Source organism: Sinocyclocheilus rhinocerous, unplaced genomic scaffold, assembly GCF_001515625.1.
Source record: "Sinocyclocheilus rhinocerous isolate Xijiao unplaced genomic scaffold, SAMN03320098_v1.1 scaffold1427, whole genome shotgun sequence".
NCBI classification, from domain to species: domain Eukaryota; kingdom Metazoa; phylum Chordata; class Actinopteri; order Cypriniformes; family Cyprinidae; genus Sinocyclocheilus; species Sinocyclocheilus rhinocerous.
In genome coordinates this window covers 1,339,002-1,351,283 of record NW_015632469.1, presented here as the reverse complement: position 1 = coordinate 1,351,283, position 12,282 = coordinate 1,339,002, and the positions used below count along the sequence as shown (strand labels likewise).

Here is a 12,282-nt window from a genome sequence, read left to right as displayed (position 1 = left end):
TTTTTTTTTTTTTTTTTTCAATTAACATTTTTCCAGCAATGAAATTGATCAAAAGCGACAAATAAGACATTTATAATGTCACAAAAAAAAATTCTATTTCAAACGAACGCTGTTCTTTTTCAACTTTCTGCTCATCTGTGAATCCTGAAAAATCAAATGCATCACGGTTTCCACAAAAATATCGTGCAGCACAACTGTATTCAACACTGATAATAATCAGAAAAGCAGCAAGTCAGCATATCAGAATGATTTCTGAAGAATCACGTGACACTGAAGACTAGAGTAATGATCGGAGCAATAAATTAGTTTAATAGATATTAAATAGGCCTGTCACGATCATGCATTTAGTGCTGACGATTCATTAATTGTCTGTTTTGTTCAATGCAATTACATTGTCAGTCAAATACATATATTTTTTTTTATTAAATTTAATTAATTTGAATATATAATTTTTTCGTATAATCTTTCCTTATGTGATTTACAGCAATAACTGACTGCTGTGATGCTGAAATCTGACTCGCCTCCAGGAAAATGAGACGCAACAGCAACATTTACACAAATGTAAACTGTACAATTATTGTGGATATCTCAAATAACTGCAAAAACCTGACAGGCCTTATATTAAAATAAAAAAACAGTGTTTGAAATTGTAATATTTAACAACATAACTTTTTTTCCCCCTGTGTTTTTGATCAAAGGCAGTCTTGGCGAGCAGAAGAGACTACCAGCCCAAACCTTTGAGCTGTAGTGTGTAATTAATTAAGTGTATTTGGTGAAGCGCAGACCTTCTTCCTGGGCTTGAGGTGCTCCCTCCACTCCTTCAGCTGCTGGTTGTGCTGCTCGTCCACAGCCTTCAGACGCTGCGTCTCGTTTTCTATCAGCAGGTGACACTTCTCATTCTGCAGGAGACCAGCACACAGTGACACACTGATACAGACACAGCTTTTCTCTACGGTTTGAGACGACGTGTTTGACAGAGGCTTCTGAATTTGAAAGGGAATTTGAAAATATTGATGCATGTTGAGTGGTGTGATGTATATTGTATTGATAGATATTTATGTTTATACTGGTATGTGCCTGTTATGTGCTGTTCACTTTCTAAAGATATACTGTATGATCATTTGTAAACATTGGAAGCAAACAGCAAACGTATTTCATTCGGTACTGCGGCCAAACTAAATTCTCATTTTTTTTGTGATATCAACCTCAAATTTGGAACACAACGTTGTTAGATTTATGGCTTTGATTTTCTAGCAGGTTTAGAGTAAAACATGTTTTAGAAAATAAGTACTTCATATATGTGACCGTGGAGCACAAAACCAGTCATAAGGGTCAATTTTTCGAAATTGAGATTTACACATCATCTGAAAGATGAATAAATAAGCTTTCCATTGAATTAAGTTCTTAGCGATGCATATTACTAATCAAACATTAAGTTTTGATATATTTACGGTAGGAAATTTACAAAATATCTTCATGGAACATGATCTTTACTTAATATCCTAATGATTTTTGGCATAAAAGAAAAATGTATAATTTTGACCCATACAATGTATTGTTGGCTATTGCTACAAATATACCCCAGCGACCTAACACTGCTTTTGTGCTGCAGGGTCACATATTTAAAATAATTCTTCTTCATGAAAAAAAACAAAAACACATCTGCATCATGCATCTAACTTATCACTTTAATACCCATCTCACCATCGGTCAAATTGCATTATTTGTATTATATATATATAACAATTCACTAAACAAGAAGTTAATACTAAATGACTTAGAGCAAAAAAGACAATATTGTCTCTACGATTTATTTCACTAATGAAAATGGTTTGTTACTGAATTAATTTGCGTGTTTGGACATATCTGCCGAGCCAATTGCTGCGTCCCAATTTGCATACTATCCGTCCTAAATAGTATTCGAAATTAGAATTAGTATGTCCCAAATTGTAGTATGTTGAAAAGAGTATTCCAAAGCTACCCGGATGGTTTACTGCTTCCGAAGTGCAGATCGATGCACACTCTAACGGGTAATATTGCCCACAACACATTGCGCGGTGGACGCGGATTCGATTAGAACTACAAACACGCATATCCGCCATGTTTGTAGTTTTTTAACACTTTTCATGCAAGACCGACGGACAGGTAGAGAAAGGGGTTTGAGTGATAAATAATCAATATCTAACCTGTTGAAAAAATATGTATTTAATGTTATCCGCGCTGTATTTCATCTGCAGCAACACTGTGAACTTTATAATGATACGTTTGGTCATTAACTTTTAAATGCATCATTATGCAAACATATGAGCAGAGTTCTCTGCATGATAGACCCACGACGGACAGATCAACGTGCCTCTTCATTTCTCTCCAGTACGGTAGGAAACTAAATTAAACGAAATATGGATAATGTTAACTTTGACAAGATGATTGACAGTGCAGTTTAAACTGTGACAAGATGCACATCACTAAGCAACAGAGCGTCCGTTAAAGACACAGTTATGACGAAGTAGCATGTCCCAAAGCTTGCATACTATTCTGCTACATACTCAAAAGTATGTACTTTTTCTTCCCAAAAAGAGTACATACTTTTAGGGCTTAGTATAAGTAGGCGAATTGGGACACAGCAAATGACTCACTCATTAGGACAGTGGTTTGCCGCCACCTGCTGGCAATCTGAGTTTCATATTTAAAAGTATCATTCTATTTTTTGGAATCATTTCATATATTCCAAATTTCATATTTAAAACATTAATCTCAATAACGTTATTTATGCAACTTGTAAGTGCATGCACAAAGTGCTCCTAAATAAAAATAAAAGCGTTTAGAGCCCCGCATGTCTAATTATATTCAGCTCTCTTAAAAATAAAGACCAAAGTAACTTAAAGTGTATCCCGTGTATTCTGACACAATCACGGATATCCACTCATCTTTTGTGTTGTATACAAGTGTGAGCGTCTATTAGAAAGAGTTTAGTTCACCTGCAGCTGCTGCAGTTCTCTGGCGTTTCCCTCGCACTCGCTGATCTTCTCCTTCATCTGGTTCTCGTGTTTCTGCAGCTGGTGCAAGCGCTCGGCCTTCTGCCTCTTCTCCTCCAGCCTGGAGAACTGAACAGAGAGAGAGATGAGGGTCTCTGAGAGGAGGACACATACTGTAGGGCCGTCGGAGACACGCTTTACCTGCTTGGTCTTCTCGCGGTCTTCTGCGGAGCTTCCGCTGGAGTGGATCCTCAGGCTCTTCTTGAACATGGCCATGCGTGTTTTGGCCTCGCTGCGCTGGATCTTGGGCAGCCGGTTCTTCTGCTGCTGCTGTCGGGCCTTGAGGAGCTCGATCATACGCTGGTTGTAGCACTGCATCTGCTCCTGCTCCTGTGACAGCACACACAGACACGGCTCAGTGACACACCTTCCACCCAGCCATAGATATGTTTAGATGAGTTAGTTTAGTTTAGGTATTTTTAAAGCACATTTACACAACCAAGGTTGCCACAACAGAATGCTAAAAAGGACAGACTCTGTGCATTCACAATTTAAACACCAATTGTGACCCTGGAGCACAAATCCAGTCATAAGGGTCAATTTTTCCGGTATGAGATTTGCAAAATATCTTCATGGAACATGATCTTTACTTAATATCCTAATGATTTTTGGCATAAAAGAAAAATCTATAATTTTGACCCAAGACCCAAGACTTAAAGACTGCTTTTGTGCTCCAGGGTCACAATTAATGTTAAAACTCAAGCAAGCAATAATAAATGACCTTTTAACAAGGCTTTAAAAACTGAAAAGGTCTGAGCGGATCTTATATGCATAAGCAGTGCGTTCCAGAGTTTGGGGCCGGCAACTGAAAAAGCACGATCTGCTTTAAGTTTGCATCTGGTTCTGGGAGCCACTAAAAGACCCTGATCAGAAGACCTCAAAGGCCTGAGAGAGGAATAGTACAAATATTTTGGGGCCAGTCCATTTAAAGATTTAAAAACAACGAATAACTAATGAAATAATAACTCAACCAGGAGCTGCTAACAGCTGTCCGCGTCATGTTTTTGCCAACTAAACACAAGAGAGAACTAGTCGATACAACGGTTGACCAAAACAAAGCATAATTTTATTTTCTTCTTTTTTTTTTTATCAGTAAAATTCAGAATTTTCCAATGAATCATTCAGACAGATTTGTGAATAAGTTCAACTAAAAAGAAACAACTCTTTTAAAATATTTGAGTTATTTGAGTAGTATTTATGTGACATTACAGTATTCATTCATATATTTAATTTGTTTACATTTTAGTAATTTTGTTATGTGCTTGTGTCAGGATTTTCTAAAACATTTTGTTGGTTTAGGCTTTAATTTATTTTTATTTCATTTTTCAGTTTACATTTTTAATTAATTTATTCCCTGTTAGTCGTTTTAGTGCCTCAACTTAAACTTATTTCAATTGGTTGTCAAGGTATATACTATTTAGTTATTAATGTTGAATATTTTATTTATATATATATTATATTATGTTTTTTGATTATTATTTTATTACTATTTTTTTTAACTGTTTGTTTTTTTTTCCAGTTGCAATTTTAGTGCTTTAACTTAAATGATATGTTTTTATATATTTTATTTCAGCTTGATTCCAATTATCAAAATGTTTTTAAGTGTTTTAATTCTATGTTTTAGCTAACAATAATAACCTTGCTGTACACAAGATCAATATTTAGCCACTAAACTTCTTTAGCGCACACGGGTCAACGACGAAAAAGGGTTTAAGCATAAAAACAACAAGTGTAATACAGCTTTAAATTGTTGTTGTTTTTCCCAAAAAAATTGAAAAAGTTTTCTGTTCAATTTAATTGCTTTTTTTTTTCCAGAGCAAAAAATAAATATCATACATTATCCCCTGATTTACAGAAGAGAGCCACTAAAATGTCATTCAGTGTAACAATCTTGTCAGGCATATTTACATCAAAAATCAATTTATGACACATTATAGACACTTTACTTACATTTAATGTGCTTTCTATGGACATATAATCACTTTTGTAAATTTATTTTGATGCGGACATCTTAATGTAAAAGTATTTATGAATAAAGACACAAACTTTGAATTTGTTTTTGTATTATATATTCATACTTGATTTGTGAATATATTCATTTCAATGACTATAAATAATCCTGAGCATAGAATCTAAAAAAAAAAAAGTTTAGTAATGACTATTCATTACTAGTTGATATTACTTTACACGAGCTATTCATGCTTGGACAACAGTTTTTAACGTCAATGTTATCTGCATGCATCTGTCACTGTTGACAGATCTCTCCGACTGGCAGCAGCAGCATCTGTGAGGAAAAGCAGTGAGAATGAAGGATGCTTCCAGACCTTCTCGTGTTTCTTGAGGAGCTGGTGTCTCTGCAGAAAGTACTGGTCCTTCAGCTGCTGTTTGAGGAGCTGGTGTCTCTCGTGCAAGCTCTTCTCTTCCAGGTCCCACACAGTGGCCTCTCGCTCTGACACACAACAGCAGCACTCGGCTTGTAAGCATGCAGTCTGAGTAAAAGGTAAGGATGCTCTGGTCTGAGTGCATTTATACCTCGGAGCAGGTTCTGTTTTACGATGAGACACTGGCGCTCTGTCTCGGAGATTTCCCGCTTGTTCTGAGCGATGATGCTCTTCAGAGTCAAGTCCAGAAAATCCCTCTGGTCTGCCAGGAACTTCTCTCCCTGCGCAGAGAAGAGTCAGGAACACACACACACACACACACACACCTCAGTTCAGTTTTAGTTGTGCGCCGCAGCTTTAAGACGTTCACTGACCTCGTCTGACTTCATCTGCTGGAAGTTGTTCATTTTGATCTTCATGCTTCCTTTCCTCTGACTCCTGGGCAGTTTCTCCACTTCTTGTTTGACCTGAGACGAAATAAATGAAGATAGAAATGTTTCAAACTGAACACAATTCTATGTTAACTACATAGAAATGTCACAAATGTTATTGCATTAGATAATCGATCAGACGTAACGGTTAGAATAAAGACTTTTCGGTCTTTGAGACGCATTATAATGTTGAGTTTTGCATTCATTTAAATTATATTTAAGAAAATATTATGTGAGATGTCGGTGGCTCTTCAGCACACAACCTAGTCATAGTTTGTCCTTTATTAATATTTATACCACAGGGCCGCTGAATGCTTGAATCTGATTGGCTGACAAACGTTGGAAGGTGTGCAATTATTTTCTCCCGCTCTCTCTCCCTCGCAGACGCGCACACATACAGTACAAACACTTGCACACATAGAAACATTGTTAGCGCTACTCTCACGATTGTATCAGTAAAATAGCATAGCAACTTAAAAGCTACATGACAAGCGAGGTAACAACGGCGCTGTTCTTGAAGAAAATGTAGCTACTTAAAGTTTCACTATTAGTAGAGATGCTGCTGCCAAACACTTCTGAGAGACGCACTGCATTGAATTATTAAAAAATAACGCACACCCGAGGTGTAACGGCCACTCCGCGGTATGCATTATTTTTCTAATAATTCAACGGCCTGTCATCAATTATTCCTTACATAAATTATGTCCTATAAAATTCCTATAAATCTAGTTTTTAGTTTTTCTCAAAATCAAACATATTGCTTCTAGATGTTTACTCTTCTTAAAAAACAGTCAGTGCATTGATAATATCTCACATTTAAAAAAATATCTCACATTTTCCTGTCATATTATCATCAACAATGCTTAAAAAAAATTTCATTTTCGTCTGGTTTTTATCTTTTGATAAAATTGAAGAAAAAAAAAATTAGTGCTGTCAAACGGTGTATCGCGATTAATCACATCAAAAATAAAAGTGTTTGTTTACATAATATATGTGTGTGTGCTGTGCGGTGCGGTGTATATTTATTATGTATATATAAATACACACACATGCATGTATATATTTCAGGGGAAAAAATTATGTTTATATATTAAATATATTTATTTATAATATAAATTATATGAATATAAATATAGACATGTAAATACATGTAAATATAAAAAAATTAATATACATGCATGTTTGGTATTATAATGTTATACTAAAACTAAAACAATGGAAAAACCCTTAAGATAACATGAAGAAAGAAAAAAACATATCTTAAGCGTGCATAATAACATAAGTGGACTTTGAACGATTAATTGCCGCTTTGAACGATTACGTAATTGTGGCATCCATAATTAGAAATTAGATTAATTGTGCATCCCTAATAAACAGCCAATGTCCCAGTAATATTCATGCTAAGTTAATAGTGAGAACTGGACACTAAAGTGTTAACAATACTCGTATTAGCTCACCAAAGTATTTAAAGTGAGAAGGGTAGATAAAAAGCATGCATTTTGATTTTAAATCCACTACTGTATTGTGTTTTATATAAATGTTCTACAGTCTATACACAGTATTAAGTTCAATTACATTTGGGGAAAAGTAACTAAATTACAGTAACTAATTACTTAGTAACTAGTTACACCCTGATAATAAATAGCATTCATTTATTGTTGGCAGTTTTGATTTGAGATATGACTGAAATGAGTGCAAAAGTGTAGTTTTTTTAATAACTCATGGTCTGACCTCTTTCTTGCGGTGCTTCATCTGATCCAGGAACTTGTTGTAGGCTTTCTCTTGCTCGGCGCGGATGCGTTTGCCCTCGTCTCGCAGTCGAACCGTGTGCTCCGTCTCCATTCTCTCGACGCTCTGCTTCTGCTGTTTCTCCAGCGTCTCCAGCTCGGTGTCGTAGTATTTCTTCTTGGCCTGTGAGCGATATATCAGCACTATTCATTGACGTTTTATGTAAGTGTGTAATATGTGACCCTGCAGCACAAAAGCAGTGTTAAGTCGCTGGGGTATATTTGTAGCAATAGCCAACAATACATTGTATGGGTCAAAATTATCTATTTTTCTTGTATGCCAAAAATCATTAGGATATTAAGTGAAGATCATGTTCCATGAAGATATTTTGTAAATGTCCTACCGTAAATATATCAAAACTTAATTTTTGATTAGTAATATGCATTGCTAAGAACTTCATTTGGACAACTTTAAAGATGATTTTCTCAATATTTAGATTTTTTTGCACCAAATAGTTGTTTCTCAGCTAAATATTGTCCAATCATAACAAACCATACATCAATGGAAAGCTTATTTATTCAGCTTTATTCAGATGATGTATAAATCTCAATTTCACAAAATTGACCCTTACGACTGTTTTTGTGCTCCAGGGTCACATATTAGGAATATTTTAATATCGTCTCTTCTCCCAGAAATAATGTCCAAGAAAACACACTCTTTATTTAACTTCTTATATTAAGGCGAGACACTACAGACCAGTGCTTTTGTTTTTTTCCAGAACTGGACATTTTATGTGCTACAATAACATGTCTTCTTTTAGACTACAAACATCCAAAAATACACACCTGTAGTTTAGATTTCAATTATAATAGATTTTTTCTTCTGCACTGAGCCAAAAGTACTTACATACTCAAACTGTCCAGTTCTGTTCCTGTCTATATTAATAAAACAATCACCCGGTTTATATAACATTTAATATTTATAGTGTATTAATACTATTTATAGTGAATGGGTGCCATCAGAATGAGAGTCCAAACAGATAAAAACATCACAATAATCCACAAGTAAACACTTCAGACATTCTGACGGCACCCATTCACTGCAGAGCATCCATTGCTGAGACACTGATGCAATGCTACATTTCTACAAATCTGATGAAGAAACAAACTCATCCTAATCTGGGATGGCCTGAGGGTGGTGTCTAGCCTTGATGGGAAGCGATTTAATTTTGTCTAGAGACCGCTGGGACTCACATTCATCTCCTGGTCGAATCTGCGCTGCATCTGCTCCCGCTGCTCTTTCAGCTTCAGATTGAGCAAAGCCTGAGCGCGATGCTGTTCTTTCTGCAGCAGACGCAGATCTCGAAGCTCCTGACGCCTGCGTGTGTCAAAGAACAAACACATGTGAGGAATCATTCATGACCTGTTACACAATAACCTGTAATCCCAAAATTGCATGACATGCTTTCTTCTGTCAAACATATATTTTGAAATGTCCATACAATGGAAGTCAATGTGGTTTAGTTACTTCTTTTGTGTTCTGCAGACAGTCGTACAGCTTTGGAACGACAGGACGGTGAGTAAATGTTGACAGAATTCTCATTTTTGGGCGACTGTCCCTTTAAGATGAACATTTGAAACAACACATATGTGACCCTGCAGCACAAAAGCAGTGTTAAGTCGCTGGGGTATATTTGTAGCAATAGCCAACAATACATTGTATGGGTCAAAATTATCCATTTTTCTTTTATACCAAAAATCATTAGGATATTAAGTAAAGATCATGTTCCTTGAAGATATTTTGTAAATGTCCTACTGTAAATATATCAAAACTTAATTTTTGATTAGTTATATGCATTGCTAAGAACTTCATTTGGACAACTTTAAAGATGATTTTCTCAATATTTAGATTTTTTTGCACACTCAGATTCCAGATTTTCAAATAGTTGCATCTCCAAATATTGTCCTATCCTAACAAACCATACATCAATGGAGAGCTTATTTATTCATGATGTATAAATCTCAATGACCCTCATGACTGGTTTTGTGCTCCAGGGTCACATATGAAGTCTCCCGCCAACCAAAGAATGCTCAGAATGCAGCGACGCTCTGTTCTTCTACTGTCACGGCCCACAGACGGCAGAGGATTCATGGGAAAACACCCCCAACTCATTCATTACATGACTTCACCGACAGCCAAACACCAGAGGAATGTTCCACACAGATACAGTATTTGATGTGGGGCTGAATTTCAAGCCTGTCAAGAACACGGCCCAGTCAGATTTCACCACAAAACCAAAAGAAAGGAAGACATTATATAAGTCTATATAGACGAATGTTATGAGTTATTTTTCTTTATGCAAATATAGTCTAATACAATTTATTTAAAAAAAAATAATACATTAATAATGTAATGTATGCCATTGAAAAGTTTAGGATCGGTAAGATTTTTTAATGTTTTTTTTTTGTTTTTTTTTAAGTCTCTTTTGCTCATCAAGGCTGCATTTATTTGATCAAAAAAAAAAATAATAATAATAATATTGTGAAATATTTTTACAATTTAAAATTACATTTTGTATTTCAATATACCTTAAAATATAATTTATTTCTGTAATGTGTTTATTTCTATTTCTACTCCTACATATTCTAATATACACTACCATTCAAAAGTTTGAGGTCAGTAATTTTTTTCTTTTTGTTTGAAAGAAATTAATACTTTTAATCGGCAAGGATGTGTTAAATTGATTAAAGTGATACTAAAGACTTATATTCTTAGAAAAGATTTATATTTTGAATAAATGCTGTTTTTTTTTACTTTTTATCCATCAAAGAATCCTCAAAAAGTATCACAGGTTCCCCCCCCAAAAAAAATCAGCTTTGCATCACAGGAATAAATTATGTTTAAAGTATATTAAAATAGAAAACGGTTATTTTAAATTGCAATAATATTTCACATTATTACAATTTTCTCTGTATTTTTAATCAAATAAATGCAGCCTTGATGAGCAAAAGAGACTTGTTTCGAAACATTAAAAATCTTACTGTGATCCCAAACATTTGAAAGGCAGTGTGTGTATATGACTCAAAAATATTTATCTTGATTTTAGGGTAAAATGCGACCTGGACGATGTGTTTTTTGTGAGACTGAGATGAAGCTGTGGATATAATATCACATGTGAGTTCACCATCACACCAGTAGATGGCAGAAGTGTTAGTGTGTGCTGGAAACACTCCACATTTAATCTGCTACCAGCAGCCGAGGTGTTTCACAAGAGTTCAGAAGATCCGATCTCTCTCCTCTGGCTCTACTCAAAGCTTCCCTTGTGTATTTATGTCCCATTTGGAAAGGACAAGATCTCGGACCAGAGGACTGAAATAGTCTGTTTACGCGGCCGAGATGCAAGATCAAGTGAAAAAATGCTTCTGAGTTTGATTAAAGAGAGTGGACTTGCCTGAGGAACCTCATTTCTTCATCTTTCTTCTCGTCATCAGTGATGATTTTGGAGGTGGTGACGCTGAGCTCCACACCGTCCACCAGGAACTTACGCGTGCGTTTCAGCGTCTTCTTGTTGTCCTGGTGGACAAATAAATGAGAGAAAAGTGGTAGTGAGGAAACAGACTGTAATGTGTGTGGTAGGTAGCAGGATTTTAGGGAATTGTGGAGTTAAAAAAAAAAATAAAAATACATGCAGAAGAAGGACTTGGTAGCAAATTATTAAACAAACCATTAAAATAAATGCATTATGCATTATGTTAACTGAAAACTTGAACACTTGAGATGATGCTGAAAATACAGCTGCGCATCACAGAAATAAATTATATTTCAAAGTATATTGAAATAGAAAACTGTTATTTTAAAGTTTTTTTTCTGTATTTTTGATCAAATAAATGCACCCTTGATGAGCAAAAGAGACTTCTTTAAAAAAACTAAAACAATTTAATTCCAAACTTTAGAAACATTAGTGTATACATATACATTAATATACATGCATGCAAACATATACTAAAATAGCACTGATTTATAGACCCAGAGGCATAATGAATGGTTGAACTGGAGCAAGAAAGAAGAAATGACGAAGCAAAACCATGCGAAGGGTGTGAACAGGAAGCAGTTCTGACAGGAAGTGCCAGCAGCTCATGAGCAGAACATTCTCAACAACAACAACAACAACAACAGAGAGAAAAAAATAAATCCTATATAAACTGTGAATATTTAAAATTTGTCAAACACTCCCATCCTCTCTAAAAAGACACTGACAGCACAAGTTTGTCATTTTTATGCCGCACTCGTCCTGTGATGTGGTTTCAGCGCGACAAAGCCACAGTTTCCATGCAATACAGTGTGCATGCATCAACGATTGCATTCTGATGCTGCAAGAGGACAAGAGAGAGCTCAGCGTCTGAATCATGCTGGAAATATGGCAGAAATGAGAAACGAGGCTGTTCTCTGCCGCCCTGAACAAAGAGCAGAACTCAATCATCACACAGAGACTGATGCACAATGAGCAAAGAGCGTTTGGGAGAAATGCATGGAAAATCTGACGCCAGCTTCACAGACCAGCCGCTCGAAATATGCAACAAATCAATGACTTCATTTAAAGTAATGTTCCGGGTTCAAAACCAGTTTCTGAAGATTACAGTGGAGCACAATACAAGTCCATGAGGGAAGGCAGTGCACTGGAATATGTTGATAATATATATATATATA

The 12,282-nt window shown here is 35.5% G+C and overlaps 1 protein-coding gene across 1 annotated transcript in view; it reads right to left on the bottom strand.

The window, feature by feature from the left end:
• The window catches only part of LOC107742442 (serine/threonine-protein kinase 10-like), a 49,841-nt gene that overhangs the window by 3,553 nt on the left and 34,006 nt on the right, over positions 1-12,282 (bottom strand). Inside the window, exons 10-18 of the mRNA XM_016555409.1 lie at positions 11,027-11,148; positions 8,829-8,952; positions 7,579-7,758; positions 5,791-5,883; positions 5,568-5,697; positions 5,360-5,484; positions 3,177-3,365; positions 2,979-3,104; positions 786-899 (exon numbers count right to left, since the gene is read on the bottom strand). Coding sequence (XP_016410895.1) covers positions 786-899; positions 2,979-3,104; positions 3,177-3,365; positions 5,360-5,484; positions 5,568-5,697; positions 5,791-5,883; positions 7,579-7,758; positions 8,829-8,952; positions 11,027-11,148 — 1,203 coding nt within the window. The remainder of the gene's footprint in view (positions 1-785; positions 900-2,978; positions 3,105-3,176; positions 3,366-5,359; positions 5,485-5,567; positions 5,698-5,790; positions 5,884-7,578; positions 7,759-8,828; positions 8,953-11,026; positions 11,149-12,282) is intronic.